Raw genomic sequence first — 25,684 nt, 5'->3', positions numbered from 1 at the left:
TTCCACTTCGGAACTCCACAACTCAAGAAACAGACGTTGATACAGACATTCCACTTTACTTCAAAGTGCACACACAAACGACATTATCCTTTCAGCAGGTTTTGGATCTATGTATACATTTCTCGATGAGACTTCCCCATTGCTGAAAGTACCAGAAGACTGCTGGCTTTGTGACAAGCCCTTCTAATAATGATCATTTGATGGGACTGCAAAAATTCACTACTGGTAGAAGCTTTGGTTGACCTACCACATATGCACTTAGATACACATTAAACTGGCATTTATGTGAGCAACAAAAGTTGATGAAGAGCATTTTTACCATATTTGACATACTTTTATAGGAACTCCTTTCTCAGTGCCACTTCTCTTTATAAATGTTAAACTTGCTGATTTTAATTTGTCAAGAACACAACCCAAACAGAAGTGAAGCAGACAAGAGAAGCTCACAGTATATATTGTTGATGACATCTGTATATTTGTGACCATCTGGGAGATCCACCCCAGAAGATCGAGCTGTTACTGACAGTTGGAAAACACTGTCTTGAGGGAACTCTATGAAGTGGCAATTCTGGCAGAAACTGACATCAACAGACAAACCTTCAGAGGCAAAACTCCAGCTGACTATCAGTTAGAAGCTGTTTACTTGCCTGCACAAAGAAGAAACTAAACTAATGTGACTGCCCCACCATATGGCGTAAGATACTCCTGAGACAAAAGCAAAAGGTCTGCATATACACACACACACACACTATGGTTAAGGAACATCTCTGATTCCAAACTGAAGGTAGTACTGCAGGCAGTTTAACACATTACCTTACTAGGTCTTGAACATTAATGACCAAGAAACAAAGCAAATGTAGCTTACAGGTCAACTCTGACCTCAATGGCTTTTTTCTTTCTGCCACAGCAGCAGGCAACAGGTCCACCTACAGCCACTGCCAGACAATATCAAAGCCAGCAACAGTGAAAACATGCAGCTGTACAAAATGTATGCAAATTATCATACTTGTATCAAGGTGCCTATAACACCAGGTCAAGTAACTCCACCTGCAGTTTTCAGCAGTCATTCCTTCCATTTCCAAAAATTTAATCTAAATAATGTAAGCTAAAAAACTGCAGGGTCTTGGTTAGGGGAAAAGAAGAGAGACAAAGGGAAATCCTGGAAACTTATCAACATTATCAGCACTGCATAATAAATGCCTAAAACCAGAGCTAATAATCCCTTCTGGATCCAAACTGCCATTGCACACCCAGTACTTACCATTATATTGGGCAGTATTCGTATTATTGCAACGTCTCCACTACACAGGTGCATTTCACATAACTGAGAGCTGAGTATATTCAGCAAGAATTATGAAACCAGTTTTAAATCAAGCTACATGAAGCTCAATACCCCAAAAAATATTTTATTCAAAATTCTTCTACAGAACAAGTTTGCTCATGCTCATTCTCAACAGCATAAGTAATTTTAAATTAATATTATCCTTTTCAAAGATTTCTTAAGAACTGGAAAGTCAAGATTTTTTTTTTTAAATAAAAAGTTTGATAATATGAAACAATATTTCCTTATCATTACACTATAATTCTCACTTCAGAAAAAAAGCAGATAGTCCTCTCCCAAAAATAATTTCCATTATTTACAGCATCTGCTACTTTCTGCAAATAAGTCAGGCAGGTTTCAATTAGGTAACAAGCTGCTTTTCTGCACAGGTGTGATTTTTCCATGGAATGCAGTTCAGTCTAAGCAGTGAAGCAAACTATGCTAGAAATTCCTCAGAATCAGGAGAAAAAAAATAAAGGACATATATTGAAACACGAAAGTATGCAGATTCCCTCAGAGGGATTGAAACCTGTGTATCAACAAGACATTTATCAGTTCAGCTTCGGCAGTAACTAACAGTTTTAAATGGATCTGTCACTAGACAGGGATATAGACTTGCCTAAGGCTTTCAGACAACTCCCACACAGTAGCACAGACTCACTTCTTTGCATATATTAGTTTTTTCCTAGGAAATCTTTACTATCAAAACACCTAGCACACAGATTCCAGTCAGACCTACAAAACTGGTAATTTAGATAGAAATAGCATTATGCCTAATATCTTCTTTTTTTCTTCAGAATCTTGAAGAAAATGTTTAATAAAATCTATGAATTACAATGAAATAATAATTACCAATTTTTTACCTCAAAACCAAAGTAATATTTTTCAATTCAGACAAGCACAGATATTTGATATTTATTGAAACAGATGAGATATAACTATATCATATATACAGAGAATTGTTCTTAGAGACTAAACCCTACAAACAGTTCAGTGTGCAGCTAAATAAATGACCAGGTGCTACCAATATATTCCACATTTAAGTTTTTACTATAACAACATTTCTACCTTCTCCTTTTTTCTGTCTTTTTTAACATGCATGATTAATACAGAGGCATTGGTGTCACAAATACAATACCTGAGCTTCTGGTGAAAGCTGCTTTTCTCTTTCCTGCAAGGACATTTTACAGTAAGATTGTAAAGCCAAGTAGTTCTTCCGCTTCCATTTTCTGTCTAACCTGTCCGCATGCTGTTTACAATAAGCAAAAAAAGGGTCAGCTATATCCTGTTTCAGAAAAAACAAAGGGGAAGGAACAAAAACAGAGTGAGACATAAAGTAAGGCCAAAGGACTCTGAACAGCACATTCTAGCAATCAGTTCACATGTTTGAATGGGTATGTTTTTAAAAACAACTAAAAAGTATGTTTCCAAATCTATTTTGTCATGTTGACGCAATTTAAAATATGTTTTTCCACTGTTTTCATTGCATGATCCTAAACACCTTGAAATGCATTAAAAATTTAACTCTCTACTAGTCAATCTCTGTAATACATTTGCATTCCAAGGAAAAAAATCCAGCAAAATAAATTCCTAAGTACAAATCCCTTTAACATATAACATGTATTAACTTCCTGTTGATTCACTGTGCCTTTTAAATTAAATCCTAGAAGTGCTTAATAATTCTGAATACTATCAAAGTCAATATACTTAGTTTCTCTATTGTTCTTCCAACCATTTTGGTGGCTATATCCTCACATGATTTATCATCTCTCAGATGATTCTTTTTTCCCATTTTTCATCCCATTATATCTGCAAATCATGGCTAGGTTTATAGCAATTTTGAGCATCTGCAAACCTTGCAAACAGACTACAGATATCTGAGCCATGAGGAGACATGGTTTGAGAAATACATTTCATTGCCTTTGTACATTCAAAAGTGCACAAACATCATAAATCTACAGACTAAGAAAAACTTAAAGCAGTCTTCCTTCATAAAGTAATATAAATATTAATAAATTACCTGCCTATCAAATTTCTCTTTATTCCACTTATAAAACACAGACTAGCAAAATTTACTATTTCTTTACAAGCACATTTTATTTTAATTTAGATTTTCACAGTATGTGACAAGCTTACTTCAAAAATTAGCTGTGCCCTAAAATGAGATTGTGTGAGACCTTGATTAAAAACGTGACTGCAGAAAACATGTAACAAAACTTTAAGGTGGAAAGGCAAGTAGATATGTTCTGAGGGAAAATTCACACAGGGCATTTAAAGACTCAACCTTACATATAACCTATTAAGGACAACAACGATAGCAATGTGCTATCTTCCTATTTTATCAGTCCAACAGAAGGAAGTATTTAGTGATTCCTTCATTAATGCCTTAGTGGTCTGTTGTTTCCATAAACAAAAGCAATGCTTGTTCTTGTGTTACCTGTGGTACTTCCCAAGGCAAAAAAGTAAATTATGAAGCTATGAACATGACAGGCTTAATCAAAATGATATGCATCAGGATGAAATTGGACAATCTAAAAGTACTTATACCATAAAAATGAATCAGGAAGTAGGAACTTCAAATCTGAATTGCTTTAGATCATATTACAGGGGAAAAAACTGTTAGGAAAAGACATTGAGAAGTTATCAGGAGGTTATAAATACTTGCTTTTCATTCTGATTCCAAAGATTAATTTTACCACAAGGAAAGTCATATCTATGTACTACAATTTGAAGTAAATATTGGAAAACACACTTGAAAAAGTGGCTTCAGAAATGTCTTTAATTTCTGAAGTCTCCTATTTGGTATGAAACAGAGATTACTGTACTACACAAACAGCTAGGTAAGGATGTCACCCAATGTGAAGCTCAGGAAATAGAGTTAGAATTCCTGTCTGTATTAACTGACGGTCTATTAAGCCAACTTCTGTGTTAACTTTATCCTTTTTCCCAGTCAGTTTCAAAAGATGCTCAGAGTTGGACAATGTGGTGAAGGTCTCTCCCTGTACAGTTCCTTCACCCAGCCTAGGCCTTGTTACCTACTTAAAAAAACTTTGTTCAGGACCTGTGAACAAAAAAAAGCTACCATTTCAGGTCATCTCCATAAGCTTTCAATACAAGTCTTTTATTCTATCCTTTCCATAGCTACCTCTTCTGCTGCTGCTTCTGAGAGGAGGCCTTCCTTCTGAGCACAGGTCACATGGAAATAAGCTCTGCACATCCCAGCATCACAACTAATGCATACACCAGTTCTGGCAAAACGAGGATCTTCACAAAAGCTGCACTCCTTTATAAAGAAGAATGGAAAATGCCACAGTAAATATTTCAGGTGTATTCTGCTTAATATTTGATAATTTCTGTCATATATATAAAAACCAAACTGGTAGGTTAACTCCCGTGTGGTACAGAAACCAAGTATGCTCTCAACAGCCACACTACTTAAAGCTTCCTGCTTTCTCAACTCCCACTATTAATGTCATTTTCAACAATGGTAAAGTGCTTAAATAATCTAAACAGCATGTTGGATGAATTTTTATATGAACTTCCATGTATTGCATTCCCCTCCACCAAAACAACTAAATACCATCCAAGCAATTCAAGCACAATTAGCTGTATAAGTATAGTATAAAAAAAACCACCTCTCCTCAGCAAGTGTTCAACAAGTTCAGAGGACAAACAAAAATAAAAGAGCAGTGCTCTCAATGACTGAAAACCATAATTATGTACATATCCTTTGATAAGCAATGACAGAGGAGTAAACATGAAACAAATACTCAAAGATCATAAATATCAGTAAGGAATTCACGTAAAGGAACTATGACTTCAGATATGTGCATTCTAGGCACAGTCACTTGGAAAACAATGAACTGACATCCCCTAATATGACCTGGAAAAAAACAATTAACTTATTTTTTCCATTCCTCAGTCTGTTTCACCACAATTTCAAGCCAAATCCCTGTGCCAGCAATCTAGAGCAATGAGCACGTAAGCAGGAAATGGGAACATGCATTGCTTAAGCAGTGCTGCTATCCAGTGTATAAAGATGATCTAAAATTATACAGGCATGCATTTCCTAGACTCCCACTTGATGAATAGAGAGCAAAGCTGTCTACCACCTAGGGAAAATATCTCCATGCAGAAAGTTAAACAGAACAGAATGGTAAGGAAAACTCAGTGACTGAAGAATCTCAAAACATCACATATGCTACACTAGAAGGGCACCCTTTAGCTGTGTAGCTGCAACACCCAACAGAAAGGAATTAAATGAAAAAATCTATTATATTAAGCTGGTTTTGCAGGGGGGAATGTAGAAAAATAAGCTGTAACTTCCACATTTAATACAGCAAACAGCATTTAGAGCTTTGCAACACTAATTAGTCTTCTTCACCTGTACAGTTCACTTGCACCTTACTCACAACAATAAAAGATGCCCAAATTCTTTACCCTGATCCTATACATCACTCATGTTATTCAAAAGGAAGAGAGCACGATTTGTTTCAACAACAGTTTGCAGGGTCTGACATGCTTGCCCCAACCTTTTTTAACAATAACATTTCCAAACAAGACTAAATGCCTCAGCAGGCCCAGGCTCCTGATACAGGTATGTTGTAAATGGGCAATCCAAAGTGTTTTAATCTGTTCTATATACTGTATGCATTTTTAGAACTGCACTACATATTTTCATTTAGTATTCAATTTAACAAATTCGCATTAAAGAAAAAAAAAGTGACTTGTCAGAAATGAAGCTTTAGAGCTGCAGAATCAAGCACCTTCCCCCACATTAGCCTGATAGTATTGAGAAGCCGTGTCTATCTCCATTAGCCATACAAACAAGTATTTAGCAAACCAATGAGTGCTGTCCTCTGCCCACTGCAATGTTTTCTGTTTGGTTTGTTCAAGATTACTTTTGATCCAGACTGAAAACATTTACATGTAAAACAATTTTAACTTTAGACTCATTTATCAGTTCAAGTTGAGGGTCCTGTGTTGCTGTGATTTTCTGTAGACACTGCTTTGGAACAGCCTGTTGTATCCATACCAGCTTGCATACAAACTCCAAAGTAATTCTTACTGAATATACATCTGCCTCATCCTTTCTTAATCTACTTAATCTCCCATTTCTCATCTCATAAATCCTCCTCACTTTCCATTCACATTTTGTCAATCTGCCATTGACTGCAAAAAAAAATTAGCAGTTCTGTAAAAAAATCAGGGAAATTGGGCAAAAACAGTGACGGAAATTGTGGATAACAGTGGTAAGGGAACAGACAGAAAGATGGAGGGAAGAGCAGGTAGGTTGTAGGTATAACAACCATTAACAAACTTACTCTAATTTTTAGTCCTGAACATGACTACAAAATTGCTATAAAAAAGAAAAATAAAGTTGGGAAGATGCATTTTATTCTATTACATGAAAAAAAAATAGAGCTACTTGTTGCCACTACATCTCTTCTAAACTTACCTTTGCCCCGTACTTGGAATAATTCATTTCTGTTAGAGTTACTGGCCGCAGCTTGTCAATATCTCCAAATGCCACTCCTGGAACATAGAGGGCACAAACAATATGGACCCACCTAAAACAGTGGACAAAATTAGGTTACTGTTATCAATATTTTGATCCCATATTATACTCACCATTTTCAGGTTTCAAAGTCCCTTGTAAATGCTGCTGATGCTAGCTGAAACACTTGAAGGAAAGTACATTAAAAGCAGGGATGGAGTGCCTATCTGGAATTCAGCTCAGACAGTGAGGCATAGAGCAAGGCCTTTCAAAGCCACTGGGATTCCTCTGCCTGTCTGGATCAAGGGCGGGGCTACCACCACCTTTCTGTTCTGATGGCTCTTAAAAGGGCTCCACACACTTTTCAAGGAACATGAAAGGTATATGAAGATTTTGATATTACTTATAAAACTAAGGCAGACATATATTTTCACGATGTGGTAGGAGGTAGGAAGGAAAGGAACAAAATTATACAGGTAGTCACATTAACACTGAGCTCTGAGCATACAGCTATGAAGCACTTAAAACAAAGCATGAGTCAGACTTTGCACTGTTAGTTACACCTATTAGTATCACCAGAGCTAACTAGTTTTAAGCAACATAGAGAGGACTTGCATTCAGGAATAAACACATCTGGGTAGTATAACAGAAAGGCCTATCTGAAACTCAGATTAGGAACTTAGTTGTTCCTTTCTTCACTGGCCATAAAAATCCAGAGAGTAAGAGGTCTAAATCTTCATCCCTGAGGGGCAGAAAATGAATCTGGAACTTTGTGTATAGTAACCAAATGCCACAGAATGGTAAAGGCTTCAGCCTCAAAACTGCTCTTAACAGGCATCTTGCTAATCTCCTGAAACTCTCAGCTACCTAAAAACAGCCTTGCAGCAGAGGACAAAATTTCCTCCTCTTCTTCTTCCATTGTTCTTGTAATGAACACTTCCTAAAAGACCCATCTCTCACTGTAACAAACCATCCGTTAGTGACAAACTCAAAATCTGCTCTGCACAGCATGCATGACTCAAATTAACTGAGACAAACTACTGCAAATAATCTTACTGTTTTATCAAAATTCAGGAAGCATTTGCTACTCCTTGCTAAGTTACCAGGTGGGAGAAAACTCTGATAGACAGAGGGTCAAGATTGCTATTTTTCTGTTGTTTTAAGATATTAATGAAAATGGCCTTTCAGTTGCAGAGATTATAGCTAACACTTTGAACCTATAAAGTCCACATGATATACAGCTAGAGACTTCAGACATAACTGAGCTGAAATATCCTGTTTGAGCCTCAGCAAGTGTGTTAATTCAGCACTTTACAATCTTCCCAGTCATTATTGTTTAACAGTAAATGTATCACTAGTGAAGACTAAAACTCTCTTCTGTTCTAATCAAATAATAGAATCTACTCGCTGTATTCAAGAAGACTCATGATGATGTGAGAAACACTTCTTCCCTTGTCTCTTTTACCAGGGATTCAGTACAGACTTATTACCACCTGCTTAAATCTGCACCCATGCTGCTGTGCTCTTTTTTCCAATCTTCTACCACTGTTTAGCCTATCTCTTCTCCCTCCTCTTTCCTTGGTACGTCAATTTAAAAAATTCAGTTATACAAAGAAATAACATCTCGGGTTCAAGTGCACTTAAAACAGTTACTGTTATTAACTAGCTGCTTACAGAGAGAAATACTGTTTATGGTTATACTACTCAGGAGCTCCACGTAGCCCCGGTTTCCCAAAGCAGCACACTTCTCATCAATGGTCCTTAGACCTACAACACTGGAATTTATCACATTCAGAGTTATTAAGTTTCATGTTATTTATGAATCATATATCCCAACAGAAATTCCAAAAAAGCAAAAAAGACTCAGTAGCAAGCTCAAAAATACATCTGAATTTCAGTCTTCACAAAAGAAAACAATGATCTTTCAATGCACAAAACTGGCAGACAACCTATTTACTTACCATTTTCCTCCAAAAAAAGAGTCCAAGATATTAACTGGATAACAGAAAAATCCCAGTAACAGTAAGAAACTACTTAAAAACCATTAAATTACTTCACTCTGTAAGAAATTTTGCCAGTAAATGTAACAAGCCACAACATTGACTGATCCACTGTGTAATATCTGACAAGACTCTTGATTCGTGTATTTAAAAACAAGTATTTATCCTATGGGTAAATCACTCAGGTTTGGAACACTAAGTAGTAAATTCCCTTTAAAGCACATGAACTTAAAACAATGAGAATAATGTATATCCCAAATACACATTTATATGCAAGAACTGCATTGTTTAGCCTCCACAAATTTTACTAGTGTTCTTCACATCCACAAAATTATTTGGTCACTGCACTGTAACTACAGGAAGATGCAAAGAAAATTTAAAGATGAGTTACACCTTTGTCTTTAAACTATGTAATACAAATACGACAGCCTGCTAGCTGCCACAGAACAAGCTGAGACACTCAAGTGTTATGCCAAAACTTCTTGCTGCTCAGAAAGGGAGTAAACCTCATCACTGGTTTTATTACAGCATAAACACTCCAACATGCCAGCACAACCCTTTAACTTAATACGATGTTACATACAAAAATAAGATTTCTTCTCATTAGTACATGAGAAGCACATCTTCTTTCTGACTCCCTACAAAACCAGTGGAGGCACAATACATCCCTGCAGGGGAGCAATGGAGCAAGGGGTACCACCTTCTCTTCCACACTGTATCCAGGAGTGGCAATAGCTTGGCCTAATTCACTACCATATTTTTATGAAATGTTCCTCTATTAAAAAAAGCATATGTATGTGCTTAAATGTATATTTTGGTAAACATTCTAGTAAATACCCCATTGACATGAGCATATTGTACTTGTTTTCAAAAGGAAATTTAAAAAAAACTAAAAGCAAAATACAACACACAGAATGAGACCTGTAATGTTGAGATAAATAGACTTCTTGTTCGTAAATGTTAAAAAATCTGATTTCTGCAAGGCTTCTTTTCTATACTCTTCCTTTAATTTAAGGTGTGTAATACAGTACAAATCTTTATAAACAGAAGCTACATATCTCCACAATTATTATTCTTAACAAAAATCACAAGGTTCTGGTTGGAGATCTTTGATAGTAAGTTTTAATACCGCCTACTAAACATACTCTCTGAAGTTCAATATAAAGATACTCATCTTCTACAAGCAGCTGCTTTCTCAATTTAATTTGCACAGTTTTTTCATGCTCCACTGGTGTATTTAATGCTGCTGCACTCTGTAGGAGTTTATCTACGATAAACCCAACAGCTGGCTGCTTGCTTCATACTGACCTTCTCAAAATGTTTTAGTACATGTCACCCAAGTATTGCAGTAGTACAGATTTAAACTGCCATTTCTGTGTGATTGGCACACAAGTGCCTCATTTCTTTAACCACCTATATGTGAACTCGGACCTGAATCTTTATTAAAAAACATACACAAGTCAGTCAAGTTCACAGCTGAAGCAGCTTCAGCTGCTTTTAATACCAGTTCTAAATATTTTCCTGCTCATTTATTTAGCTGCACATGTTTTAGAAGCTTGTAATTAAGACAAATTGGGTAATCAAAGAAGAATAATCTTCCTTGTTACTTTACCATCCATTTAGCTTGGAGCAATGATGACAGATGTTGATTAGGAAGGAAGAAAAACTCCATACTGAAACAAGGACAGAATTTATATTTTTGGATAATAGCGTTTTGAGAAGTGAAATTTCATAAATTCACATTTATACTTGTGAAACTGAGATATTAATGTGAAAAGGCTTCTGCTGAGAAATTAAACACCTCATTATTCTAATGATTCACCTTTCATGTAAAAAGAGAGAAATTATTCCAATTTGATTATGAAGAGAAACTGATTAGGTTTGGTTTGTGTAATTTTCAGCACTGATGCATATGACGAATTTATTTTTAAATGGTGGCAAGAGGATGAAGAGCAATGGTGAGTTAAAGAATTCTGTTACTCAGTAGTCTCTTCCTGCTAATGCATCAAGAAAAGCAGTGAACTGGACTACAGTTAACTGAGTACAATGGAAACATAATGGACACTGCCCCAAGACCCTACCTCTACCTACAGTGCCCCCCTACCCATGAGAATTCAAATTTATAAATAAATAATAAAAAGAGCACAGGAATTTTAACATATTAATAACGAGAATTAGTAAATAGCAATTGGTATTTTTTTTCTAGTACATAATGTCTTCATCTGGGAGAATAAACTTATCCAAGACAGCAATATGACACTATCTAGCAAATAAAGATACAATAACAAAAATTATTGTGATAATACCCACGATCACCAAGGTAGGTAGGCATGTGCTTCAGCATACAATCAAAACAAAGAAAATACCTTCAGGTCAACCAAAAGCATACCACCATTTCACGAGAAAATACTTAAGCATTTATTAAAACATTGACTATAGTTTCTACTAGGATAATATGAGAAGTCAGATATATACAGGGCTTAAATTGTTTGTAGAACACAGGAGTAAAAAGGTTGAAATTAAACTTGGCAGGTGATTATCAAGTCTCACATTTCCTGTTACACAACTGACTTGTAGTCTTTAAAAGTATTTTTCTTGCATATAGAAGCAGTACTATTACAACAGAAAACAACTGAAAAAGCACAATTTGCTAAGTTATGTCAAAGCTTTATAAGGAAGATGTATGTACACTCTTGAACCTACTACAGATCAGCAACAAAGATCTGAACCCTAGAAGTATTAAAAAAGCACTACTACCTTTAAGGTTCAAAATTTTTCACTACAAAATTTGATGCACTTGTGTAATTGTTTTTAAAAAGCTTATGAAAAGCCCAGCCCCTGAAAACCTTGTTTATTACCACACACTTGCAATTTATATAACCATAAACTGTATGGAAAAAACCCTTCGTTTTCATGGTCTCTTAAATTAAAAAAAAAAAAACAAAAACTATGAAACCATGCAGCAAAACCTCGTAACATTAAGCATATATCAGACATCACTGATAATGCATCGCTTGCCTTTAGTACAAATAATTAGTTATCATTAATATGTACATCTTAATTTATTTTCCAAATGTCACAGGAATTGAAGACATTATGAGAGTTAATCTACTTATTCTCAAATTAGACCTAAATTCAATCCTAAAAAGAAGCAAAGAATATTCTCAAAAACCAAGAATACAATCTTCATAATTCTAAATAATCATGATAAATTCAAACAGGTCTGTCTGAATACCTTTTGCACACCTGCAATATAATTTTGTTATGCTGCTTTTTCCTACTACCTAGCATTACTGACCCATTCCTTTTCTCTACTAAAATAAAAACATGCAGTTTTCCTCCCACTTATATCCTACTTAAGGTAATAGGGTTGAGTAGAGGCTCTACAAAGTATAGGAAAAAACCCGATCTTTTATAAGGTAAGGTGACATCAAATCCAGAACATCACTTATTCAGTCTTACCTGCCTGCATCAGTCTCCTTGAAGATCCCATCCTGGTTGGGACACAATTCACAGCTAGGTGTGACACCACATTTGCATGCATCACAAAACCAAGGCTCTGTGGAATTTTCTGAAGCTGAACTCATGATAGAGTCACTCTCTCCATCAACACCATAGCAACCTACACACAGGACAAATGGAAGATCAATGCAAAAAGAGAAAATTGTAGGAGTAGCAACTTGCCAGTTATGACTTCAGAAGCAAACTTACACACATATAAATTCAGAGGAACGATTCGAGAGAAATACTGAGACATTCAAGAAAGTTTACATTTTTGAAACTATTATGGTTAGTGTAAAATTTACATTTAAAGCTAGTTTCATTCTAAACAGTCACCTGTTTTATGTGATTGTATTAGATTACAAGTGAAAAACAAGAAAAAGACTGTTTTATTCTTCTAGCCACACTTGGTGTATTTTCAGACTATCCATTAGGCAGGAAAGCAAGAAAACAAGACTTGAAGCAACCAAAGATTAAAAAAACTCAATGCATTTTTTTGAGTAAAGAATTATATTTCAAGCTCCTCTCCCCGGAAAATGATCATTTTTTGGAGAGAAGGGGAGATTGTTTGGGTTTTCTTCAAGAGGTTCATTATGTCAGTAGAATCCAGTCAACAAATACACATTCCACTTTTCCACTTTGCTTTCAGCATGCAAAGCAACCACAAAAGAATATACACAGGAAATAAAAAACACTATTTAATTACTTTTATGAGTTGTAGGACTGACCTTAAGAACCCTTGTGCAACTTCAAAATCAAAGCATAGCTTGTGGAGCACAAACAGACAATTCTGAGACACCACACTGGTGAGTGATGAAATGTATATATAGATATATATATATTTAAGCATTCTCATTTGTACCTGGTTTTAAATCATGGCTAGGCTCAATCATTCAGTTTCTCCATTCCTCTTCAGTACAACTAGGGTATTCTTTATGATTGCTAAGGCACCTATGCATGCTTAATTACAAACTTAGGAAAACAGTGTCTTTAAAGGGAATTGTTATTTCAATTTTGACAAGAGCAAGAGTTATATTAGTACTACTGCAAATGACAAAAAAATATTAAAGCTAATCACTACAAAAGCGGTTTTTTTTTCATAACCCACATTTTGAACATTTAGCTGCTATTCAGTAAGAGAAAAAAATATTTAATTGTCAACACTTAAAACACAGTGAAGACTTTACTAAAAAATTAAATTCAGCTATTTATCAAATGCAGCAAGTCACAATTTGTGCTTTCAGAGCAGTAAAATTACTCTATTCTGCAATTAAATAACAACATGATTTTTTACTTTGTTTCATTACTCGAGGCTGTCATAAAATATCAACAGTGCTCCAACTCCCCTTGCGACAGAAACAGAGATCTGCACAATACACTGAAAAACTACATTCAGGAAATAAGCAACACTGCAAGAGCTGCTTAAGAAACATAATCTTCCACTACAGAATGAGCCTCATCAATAAGAATTAAAACAAGATGGCAGAATGTTTCTTTTCATAATAAAAATTGTCCTAGAATGAAAGGACAAGTAATGTGCAGAAGTGTATTCACTAAATTTCATTAGGGATACACAAGATCATATAGCTCATCCATAAGGTCACTCCATCTTCCTTATAATGTGGTATCAGCTTTAAGCAACATTCCACAAAGTAGTTTTTTAATTCTAATAACACAATTTTGAATAGATGCCAGCAAACCTAATTTTCAGCAATAACACTAATGTACAAACACGTGGCCCACTGATATCATAGAGCTGATGAATCATTAACCTTTTAGGAATTCCTTCAGACTTCTAAAAATATTAACATTTTCTTAAAAGTATTTATTAAAATATCTTGCTATTACAAATGTGGTAATGCTGTCCTCAATCCACACTGCAAAATAAAATCAGTTTATTTCGAACACTGATACTTCTTCACCAACTGAAAGTAATTAGATTTGCTTTTCTAGCCTAAGTGCCATCAGTCTACTAAAATTAGAACGATTACTTCCCCAAACTGTCTTACCTTCATTCTGAAATAGCTGTTTTATTATACTAAATTATATCTGCTGTATTTTATCCTTCCTCATAGAAAATAACACAAATGTGCTGCAATTATTTCCATCCTTTTCACATGTGTTGGCATTAACAATTGCTAATGTTAATTGTTTCTAAAACAATACAAATATATATCCTCTTCCAAAGTGGGCAGGGAAAAAAGTACATATTTTTAAGCCAATTTTTTTGCCCGATTTGTATATAAATCATAGTGACACAGCTTTAAAGGGTTTCAGATCTCTGACAGATAAGAAGGCATTTGCTCTTTTACCTAAATGGCATTTAGCAAAAGGTCAACGTGACACTGCTACAACCAGCAAAAGGGGTGGTCTTTTAGCTGGAGAAAACAGACTAGATTACCATTTATCATTGCCAATAAAAACAAGAAAACAATCTGGTCCACTACAAAGCTGAAAAAAGGAAATTCAGCCTGTAAGACTACTGCTGACTTGGTGTACACTGCCAAATAAAGCTGCTGAATCAAAGCTGCAATACAAAACCATTTTGGCCCTGAAGCTAGTTCAGAAAAGATACTTGTTCTTGACTGGCTTGTGGAAAGAGCCAATTTCAGTATACTCCAAAGTCTAAAAAAATAATAAATATAAATTAAATGTATCATTTTTGGATCCTTAAAAATCCTGAGTACAACAAAGATTCAACTTACTACTACCTGCCTTCTTCTGCTGTGCTTAAAAAAGTGTTTTGTTCCAGCTAATTAAATTTTAAAAAGTATTATTTTAATGACTTCAAAATGCATAGATATGCAAATATAAAGCTGCTACTTGGTCTCCATCCATTCAGTGGATATCCATTAATTCCATCCATTAGTGGCTACACTGAAGATCAATTTAAAGTCGCTCAATCCAACCATTCTGAAAGAATTATTGGGAATTGTTGGTGGTGGAACAGAAAGCAACCTAAAAGTCGCTTAGTAAAAGCCTCAGGAGGTAATCTTTAAGTTCCCTCTAGAAGTATCCCAATTGTACAGACAGCTTGACTACTTCAGGCCTGAAAGGACAACAGGGGAAGGATACAGAACCTCTACAGAATATGTTTGGTTCCAAGTATTATCACTGAACCTCTGACCAATTTGGCATTAAGCCAACCATCTGCCCCTTTGACTGGAAAATACGCTGATGAAAACAAAATAAATTTTAAACACTTTGCTTAAAATGTTGCCTTTCCTTAACATCCAAAAAATTCTTAAATCTGGGTCTTCAAAATACCCCTAAGAGCTCCTTTTGAACTTAAGTTCATTAAATCCTCATGTTTGTATACTCTTAGATTACTGTATCGTAACTCCACTTCTGACATCTCTTTGAACACCATTAACACTAAACAATAAAACCAGTTTAGTGTAATACTAGCCTATGAATTTAAACACATGAAATTCAAGAAGGTAAAATTTTCACACCACTTACTGTTCCTTTAATGGCATCTATATATTACAATTACAGCCAAGTTGTCTGTTGAATGTATGCCATTATATACAGTAAACAAACTTTTTTATTCCCTGATTTTGAAGTCATTCTGTCAACAGCTTATATTTTCATGTGATTGTCAATAAAAAGAAATTGCATACACTAAAATAATGCCATTAAAACAATTGTTCTGAAATTTGTACCACTAAGAGAAACAGAAATAGAGACCAAATTCTTGTCATGGCTGCCAGCTGGTCCTCTGTTTCTCCGGGAAGATAATTTTTTGCCAAAGAGGATATCTGCATACACCAACTACATCCATATATACTCTGAAACACAAACTATATGGTAAACTCTATGTTTGCAAAATGAAATGCTGTGAGAGCACAGTATTCAATCAAAATATATTTCATTCAGTTCTTAGCTGGACCAACAGTTTAAAATAAATATATAAATAATTTAATGCATCATAAATTCAGAACAACATTTTTATTTAGTAAATGGAGAGTACTGAAGTACATGATTTTGAAAAATGGATTTTTATACCAGACAGCAGCAGACCACAGTAAGGGGCAAAATTAAAATGCAAAAATGTTTTACTACACTGTAGAGCATATGGCAACTACACCATCACTTTTAGCAGGAGAATTTCTACTCTCTGACATACACATCAAAGTACAGTAAGAAACACAGATAGGAGATGGAAAAGAAACTGCTCAAAAAATGTAGAATTTTTCTCATTTAACTCACAGCAACTAACCCAAGGGCAACAACTGGCAAGCACACTACCTACACTTGTGGCACATGCTACGACGTGTGCCAGACATCTTCAGACACACTGCAATCAAGATATCAAAAAACCTGACAACACAGTTGGGGGTGTCCTGCTATTACAAGATCTTAGCATAAACGCATTTATCCAAAATGACAGATTGCTGTCTAAAGAAGACTTTTACAAAAAGAAATGACAATTATCTTCATACAGAAGTAAAAAATCTGAAAAGCAACTGTACAAATTCAGTAAGAAATTTTTTTTTTTCCTTTTTTGGGAGGGGAGAGGGAGGATGTGACAGGGATAGGGTAATATGTGAAATGAGAATACATTTTTAACCGATGGACTTATGAATTAATTACAGGCTTTTCAAACTAACCAATTGCATTGTGCAAGAGCGGGTATAAAATTAGCATTACATGCATGCTGCTTAGGCAGTCTTAAAGGCAGTTACAATTCAAACCAGTTATTTACTCCACTAAGCACTGACTTCTGGACACATATTTGCAGCATAAAGAAAGCTGTTGGACAAGTGATGCAGGCCATGCAGGTGATATAAACATCACACAATAAACAGCTGTATTAGAAAGTAAACTGAATTTCTCACAATCTCAGAATTCGTAAGTCAAGGAAAGGTATTTATTAAGGGTCCATGACTTTAGGTCTGAATGAAAACTCCCCTCTAACTCTTGGCCATGTTGCTGCTTCTGTATGAGCTCTGACAGAGTTGCTCCCAGATGAGTTATCATCCCTCTTTTTCCACGGAAGACCTATATAAGAGCTCATTAATGCAAGCAAGTAATCCAACAGGAATACAAGTTACAACTGAACAGGCAGCTGCTGCATCAGGTTCTCAAAAGGAAAAGGTGGTAGCATCAAATACCCAGGAGGGAGCACTGGTGACCAGAAGAAGTAGGTTTGACTCAGTATTTTCTCAGCTAATGAATAACTTCACATTAAAACACGGGTGGCTGTCATAGAAAAACCTTTCAGTCACCAGAAAGGTTCTGTGGTGGACAGAAACTTCCACCTGAAGAGAGCACCAAGGCACAAGTCGAGGGTGTAAGACCCCCTCCCTGTGAAGCAAAGTAGTTTCTGTAACAGACAACAAGAAGAAGGAGGAAATAAGGTCTTCAGGGGAAGAATAATCAAATTGTCAATATCATCATTACGTAGGACCATGGGTGGGGCACCAGTAGGGAGTAAAAGGAGTGCACTCCCTCCATATAATTATTTACCATGCTACAAAGAAGAAAAAAGGCTCATTCATAATACCACTTGAAATTACATATAAAAACTATGAACAAAACCCATGTGGTATTCCACCAGCTTGCTCTGGGCATTTCAGAATAAATCAGATTGCAAGAAATGGGCATATTACTCTTCCTAAGTGCAGGTAAACATCACTGCATTGATTTCTATCCAATTCACAAATAGGAGACTCTTCGTTCAATACTGTGCTCTGAAAAACTCAAAAGCTCAAATATTAGAACAAGTTTCTGGACACAGCATGACATCCGCAGCCATAGCAATCTACCTACTAAAGGAAACCTGAAAAAATAAAAACAAATTCTTGGGTTTCAATGTGTTTACAAAACACACTCACTCATTACTGGAACTTACTATTCCAGTTACCGAGCAGCTGCACATAAGAGTACAAAGGACTATAAATACAGTCTATGCCTGTGATCTGGATATACTTTTCCACAGTGCAGATCAAAGTCAATGCTATTAAGAGTAAACCTTGTCTCTATTAACATTAAAAAAATAATTCTCAAGGTTGCAAGCCATGTTTATATGATTAGACAGTAACTACCTTTTCAACAATTTCAATTTATTTTGGAAATCAGCTGAGTGCAATGATTAGGCAAACCGGACCAAAAAGTAACTGTTGCATTGCATTTTGGTTTTGACAGCAACTTTGTAATGATAGGCTATTACTTGTGCATTCAAAAGTAAATAATGAGTCAGTAACCACTGGGCAGGAATGCAGAAATCTCCAAGACATTGAACATAAGTCTATATATAAGACCACGGGATCAAGCTACAGCTTCAAAGGTTCCAATTATTTTTATAACTGTTCTGCTTTTCTGCTTTTTTCTGCTTTTTCCGCTGGGGTGGAATTAATTTTCTTCACAGTGGTGAATGTATGGCTATGTTTTGGATTTGTGCTGAATACAGTGACGATAATGCAGAGATGTTTTTGTTATTGCTGAGCAGGTTGTGCACAGAGCCAAGGCCTCTTCTATTTCCCCTACTGCCACACCAGCAAAGAAGTTGGGGGTGCATGGGAGGGTGGGAGGAGACACAGCCAGGAGAGGTGACCCCAACTGACCACAGCAATATTCCAGACCGTGTGACATCATGCTCAGTATACAGGGAAGGGAAGCAGGAGGAAAGGGGGGATGTTCAGGGTGATGACATTTGTCTTCCCAAGTAATCGTTACATGTGATGGAGCCCTGCTGTCCTGGAGATGGCTGAACACCTGCCTGCCCACAGGATGCAGTGAATTAATTCCAGTGAGCAAACAGCTGTGTTGGGCTTGGTGGCTGACAGGGGTTTAAATACAACAGCAATATTTTTATTTGTTGCAAGCAATTATTTAAACAAATTCCCGAAAAAAGCTCAGATTTAAAATGGGCTTACTTATCATTATAAAATATCCAAGTACAGAAAAACACAGCAAAATAAATGTCCGTTTCTACTGAAACTATATTCATACATATCTAGCAATGAAACATACACATAAAGTGTCAAGTAAAACTCCAAACTGTTCCGTTTCAAATTGTTGATGCGGAAATTTGCATTTTTATCACAGTCATCAATTATTTTCACATGCACAGCTTGCTTATTTTCCTCTAAGACTTCACCTATTCAAACAGAACTTCACAACTTCTTCATATACACTTTCAAGCATTATTAAAATGAACTGCAAAGAGCTAACGAAACATTTAACCACAAATGTGAAAAATTAACCAACATCTATAGGCAATTTTCTGGTACACACCGTAGAACTTATCAGAACAGATAAATAAATTAAATAGTTTGAATTAATCTATTTTACTTTGCTGCAATGACAACAAAAGAAACATACGCACTGCACTCTTTCTATCAGTGGGACTACAGAGAATCTTTGCCTGTAAATCTTTGCATTGCAAAAAGAATAGTAGCAATTACATTTAAACAGATTTTGAGCTACTAAAATTCAGGTGACTGTTGAACTATGGAACTACTTTCCTCTAGAGGAAAGCCAGCTATAATCTTACTTTTGTAGGGACAGAAATTTAGTAAACTAAGTCAAATGAGGACGTGATCTTTTGGGGATTTTTAGAGTACTCCTTTTGAATTAAAAAAAAATTGCCATAATTTCATTCTAAAGTGGCAGAGGCTAATTTTTCTATCACAATCATTCTTCACTTTAGCAATCATTACAATCATTAAATACATCTTAGTGGAAGAATTTTCAGGGAGCTCCACAGCTTTAGAGTTTGGATGTATTGACCAGATGTCACGTTTGGGGAATTCTCAAGCATGCATTTATAACTATCAGCAAATGACACTTTTTTTGTTCCTTGTGAGTTAATATTGGACTGTGCTAGGGGAAAAAAAATGAACTATCACAGTTCTATAAAACTAGCTTTTAGATGGTTACTGCATCTCAAATCAAATACATTCTGAGCATTACTTTCCAAAAAACTTCATGGATACAGAAGAAGGAATTCTGCAAGATGCATAAATTAGGAGCCTAACAGTTCTAGAAGGCAGTAAGATCTGATAAATGCCCTCAAAGGCACTTGGAGCATGATTCAACTCGTCAGAAATTAGGTAAATTAATCTGCTCTCTAAGCAACATTGACAGTATGGATTAGCTCTTCAAAAGACCACAACAGGTTCAAGAATTGAAAGTACACATGGACACACAATGAAAGGCATGTGAACAACAGGAAAAAATTCCATCCTTGGTTTCCTAAATGATGTCAAGCAAAGAACTGAACTACAGCCCAATGGTACGAAAAACACTGTTTTGAAAGTTTTCTATCTTGTATGAGAAAACTGAAATGTGAGTATGGGATTTATAAAACCACTTCCTACCTAGAAAGACATCCTAAATAATGTCAAAAAAATTAAATTAAGGGAGTCACATTAAATAAATGCGTTGTGTGCTTCTGAAGAAGGAAAGCCAATTTTATTTTTATTTTAATAACTGAAGTAGTTTAATTTCATTTTCCTGGGAAAGCTTTAAAAAAAAGGGTGAAGTCATAAAATAGTACAGGATATGAGGAAAAAAGCCCCAACTTGATTAATGGAGAAAAAAAAGGTTTATTTTTTAACAAGAGAGGTGTGCCTCTCTGTGTTAGTACCTCCCCTACCTTCCAACCTCAACAGAAAGAGCAACACCACACAATACAGATCTCATCTTCTATGTAAAACTCTTAAAATTCCACACATTTACCTAAATTATCATTCTGGTGTATTTCCGTAAAATCAGATCGCTTACATTTATTACACACACATAGTCCAGATTTTGAAGGAATTAGCACAACAACAACTTGAGTATTTTCTAACTTCAAAATTTCCCTGATTCAAAGTGTCAGTGAAAATCATGAGGCAGTTCAAGACTAGCTGTTTTCACTTACAAATAAATGCCATGGACAATATCTTTCTTCTTCCCCTTCCCTCTGCCGTTTTGATACAGCAAAAATAACTTTTCCTTTTAGAAGGCCTCCTATTCGCATTATCTGATATCCCAATTATGCAATCAAATCCATATACTGAAATAGGCAAGACAAAACATACTAGTAGAATATCCTAAAGAACTGAAAATGCAGCATACAGCTCCAATATTTGCAGGCTGTCATTCATTGTATCACTATCTGTAGACTATGTCCCATCCCACAAGGTCTTTTATTTGTTTCGCCCAAGTAGAAGATGAGTGTTACACCACTCAAAAAGATCCATGCAGTATTACATAAAAATACCCCCCAGCATTGAAAGGTTTTGTTTGAAGAAAGCAAGTTAAAACTTTATTAAAAGCAAAGCATATGTTTTCCTCCTGCAATGAAAATGAAGGGTTGTATTACCTTCATGCACTGTTATTCCACAGTTGTCACACTGGATTATTTCATCAGCATCTTCACTGTTATCTCCAAGACAAACACAACAAATCAAAATATGGTCCATTTTCTGGGAACTCCAATTTTGAGACTTCTCAAGGATCAGTGAGTCCTAATATTGAAAAACAGAGACACATGAATTATACCAGGAACTTATATTTTATTTAAAGGAAGCAGAAAAACTGTTATTTGCTCAATTTTTGAACAACAATCAAAGAACCATGGAACATTATTTTCAAAAGGCTAGAAGCTTCTTTGTTGTCAAAGTGCTCAAACACTTCCTCCATGAATACAAGAGCTATGATACATGGATCTCAATGCAACTTATAGACTTGTTAAGATCCAGAGGTCAGAGGAGAGCAATTTCCTCAAGACAGAAACATATGTCTTTGAATCACTTATATTCTACAAAATGGAATACCTAAGAAATAATTTTAAATCAAAGTTTTAAAAAAGGCCAAAGGTGACTTTCAAATGTTCCAACATTCAGAAAAGTTGCTTCATCTTCTTAAAATTTAAAAAAAAATCACATGGATCTGAAAAGTCCAAGAATACATAGCTAATATAAGCCTGACAAGTTTTCACTTACATAAAATATAACAAATTATCAACTCTGTATGGCATTGTTCTAATGCAAAATTTATGTGCATCTGTGCAAAATCATATGGTTTATTATAATTGTATGTTCTTCCAATTATATACAGGAGTAAGGATGAACCATGGCTCTTAAATAGATTGTGAGTTTTCATGGGGAATTTTTCTAAGAAAGCACAGAGAAAGGCTTCATAAAACAGTTATATGTAAAATTAGTTTTCTTAATAAACACTGTCTTCTTATTATTATCATTGTGAGACAGAGCCACTGTCTTCTCTGCATTTTCATGGCCTCCATACATATTCATTTATTTTTATATTTGAGCTTGAACTACCTTTATTGGTAATACGAAGGCATATAAAAGAGTATGAAAATAAGCACAATAGTGAAATAGAAATTGAAAAACAGACTACACAATAGAAAAATAACCATTGTGGTACACAGAAGCAGCAACAGTTTCAAAGTAGATGCTGAGAGTTTAATGGTACCATCCAAAATGTCAAAGATGCGAAAATATTCCAAAACTGCTGTGGCATCCAAAAAAAAATTAGGGTGAAAGATGCCCTCTCAAACACTTTTTCTAATTCCACCCCCCCATTTATAAAATACAGCACCAATACTATGCCTAAGGGAACATGAGCTCATGTAGACGTAGAAAAGAACATTCACAGAGTCACACTGCTTACAGGAAGGCAACTAATTGTGAAAAATTGAAGATTCTCTGGTACAGAGTTCAGACTTACAGAGATTCTCTTCCAACATTCTCCTTTTAGGACAAAGTATTTTGAGGAAAGCAATAAACTTGGACATTACTGCAGCCCATCATTACTCAAAGTACTCATGTTTAGCTTACCATTTCCATTACAGATAGGAAAATGGCAGTGGATGCTCCCTAACTTTGACAGATTTACTGTGCTATGGCATAGATTTCTCCAATGCATGTCACAATTCTACAGAGATCAGCTTTTTCTGACAGTACCTTAGATTTAAACTGTTACTTGGCTTCACTAAGAGAAGTTTAAAAGACAGTGGTAATCTCTACTGTTATAGAAGTCTGAGGTCTGGTAATTAAAAAAAAAAAAATATCAAAGTATTACTTTGAATGAAGTAACAGAAATTCATTTTTAGAACACTGAAATCACACGGTCTAGGCAGTGAGAACATTTGCAAACATGGACCAAAAAAACCAAACAAAAAAGTAATGATGAAAGGGCATCAAATTTTTGTTTCAATGTTAGAATCCCCAATCATTAAGGTTCACCTCATGTAAAGAGCTCGTGTTGACAGCTACTAGGTAAAACAAAGCAGATGAGCAGCTTATTTTTGTATGTAGGCACGGAGAGGGAATGATCTGGAAAGCATGCTGCTCTCCTCTGCTTTTAATCTATGTAAGCACCTGAGAGACTCATCCAAAACATGGAAACTTTTACATATAACAGTAACTGCTGCAACTCCTGAACAAGTCCTGCTCTCTACACAAGTGAGAGAAACTATTTCAGCTGGATCACTATGTAATTCCCATTTCTGCGGTGTTAATGAAGAAAGGGAGCGTTTCAAGCTATATGTCCATAGACTTTAAACTTTAAAGAGAAAAAAAATTAAAAATACAATAACCACCTCACTGAGAATAGAAGAGTCCTATAAAGTGGTAATAATTATAAAAACAGAAAAGCATCATTTACCTACTAATGATGCTTGACCTCAAGAAATAAGCTAAGTTTGTATTCTCTGCATAATACAATAGATAAGCACATACTATTTAATTACAGCACATGTTAAAATAACGTATATGCAGAACTTAAAATATTTTTGTAAAATGTTAACAAATAAAAATTACAGGGAAGTAAGAACCAAACGACCCCTCCCCAACACCTTTCCCAGTTTCCATCCTACAAAAATAAGCAAAGGAAAGAAAGAAGGAAAGAAAGAATGCCTATAAAGGATACTACAGTATGTTCAGAACTAATTACCTGGACATTCGTTCCCAAATTTATTATGGATTTCAACATCTAGGAACTCAGTTTTCTAAGAACTCACTTTCTGTGTGATGAGATTTTGCTAGATGTGTCAGCTAGACAATATATTTTTTTTACAATATTTTAAATTATTAAAAAAGAGAAAAGAGTAACTGTGGACAGTATACTGTTACAATATAGTATCTTGAGTATCAGAAATCTGAAAATTACAGTCTGTAATTCAGTCTATAGATACTCACTTTAGCAAAACTTCTTGATAAAGACCTAGTCATAAACAGTAAAGCACTTTACATGTAATAAATGATCAGTTACAAAAATTATAATTTTAACTTCAAATTTTTGAATTTTGATTTTATGTTCTGATCACTGTTCTAAATATAAGGCAAGAATAGAATATGATATCTATGCATATTAAGAAGCTTCAAAGAAGATACATCAGAGACAGCTCTGGGTTTCTGAAAGAGGTCTGTTTTTCCAAGTCAATGGAAATTAAACTGAAGAATATACTACTAAGAATGCAATTGCACATCTCCAGTCAGGAAGCAACTCAGAAAGAAAACTGCCTCTCTCTGTTTCAAGTTCTGATCATTAGTATTGGTAGAGCAAGAGCACTTTCAGCTTCTGAGCCGAGAAAATGCAGATAATAATACTAGAATCACAGAGTCTGACAAGGAAAGAAGATGCCTATGCAAAAAGTTAAAAAAGAAAAAAACCCAAACAAATCACAGGTTTTTTTTCAGTCCCAATTATTACTAGTAGTTAAAATAGCACAATATTTTAACACTTGCACTTTTAACACTAACTCACTTGCAATAATATATAAATATAAATACATATATGATACCTATTGAAGTATCTAAATGGACCAAATTCAAATACTGTTTAGTTCCCTGTCATTTTACACAATTAAACAAAGTTTAAAGGGAACAGTAGAACTTTAAATAATGTCATATCACTACCATTTCTCAAACGTTATGTTGACATTGTGATTATATCCTGAAAACTGAATATAGATTTTATAGCAATTATTGTATTTTGTTCAGACTTTTGCTATTGCAGAACATGAAGTCAGCCACAGTGACAACCTGTAACAGGCGTAATTTTCAAGGCAACTGTAACTGTGCACAGGGAAAAAGAGGTTACTTTATTAAACATTTATATATATAATATTCATGTTCTGCAATCAAAATATATTTAATATAATAATCATAGTACCCAAATTCTTTTAGTATGGTAAGAAATTAATTCATTTATGACTATTATAAGCAAATCCAACATAAATTATCATAATTATTCTATTTGATTTCAAACCTAGTGTGCATGTTCTTTTACTTAAAATTCTTCTATAAGTGAACTTTGTTCAGACTTTGATGTTTGTCACCAAGAAGGGCAAAGAATAACGCCTCATTCATCTATTTTATGATTATGTCACAGATGCTTTTAACT

General features: G+C 35.0%; 1 protein-coding gene across 1 annotated transcript in view; it reads right to left on the bottom strand.

Annotated features, from left to right (window-relative positions):
- PHF14 (PHD finger protein 14) overlaps positions 1-25,684 on the bottom strand; it is a 159,415-nt gene that overhangs the window by 119,769 nt on the left and 13,962 nt on the right. Inside the window, exons 4-8 of the mRNA XM_088160059.1 lie at positions 21,636-21,780; positions 12,281-12,440; positions 6,780-6,891; positions 4,467-4,604; positions 2,460-2,606 (exon numbers count right to left, since the gene is read on the bottom strand). Of these exons, the coding sequence (XP_088016185.1) occupies positions 2,460-2,606; positions 4,467-4,604; positions 6,780-6,891; positions 12,281-12,440; positions 21,636-21,780 (702 nt within the window). The remainder of the gene's footprint in view (positions 1-2,459; positions 2,607-4,466; positions 4,605-6,779; positions 6,892-12,280; positions 12,441-21,635; positions 21,781-25,684) is intronic.

Source organism: Sturnus vulgaris, chromosome 1 (genome assembly GCF_052056855.1).
Source record: "Sturnus vulgaris isolate bStuVul1 chromosome 1, bStuVul1.hap1, whole genome shotgun sequence".
NCBI classification, from domain to species: domain Eukaryota; kingdom Metazoa; phylum Chordata; class Aves; order Passeriformes; family Sturnidae; genus Sturnus; species Sturnus vulgaris.
Note: the sequence above shows the minus strand (reverse complement) of the source record. Positions and strands in the feature narration are given on the sequence as shown.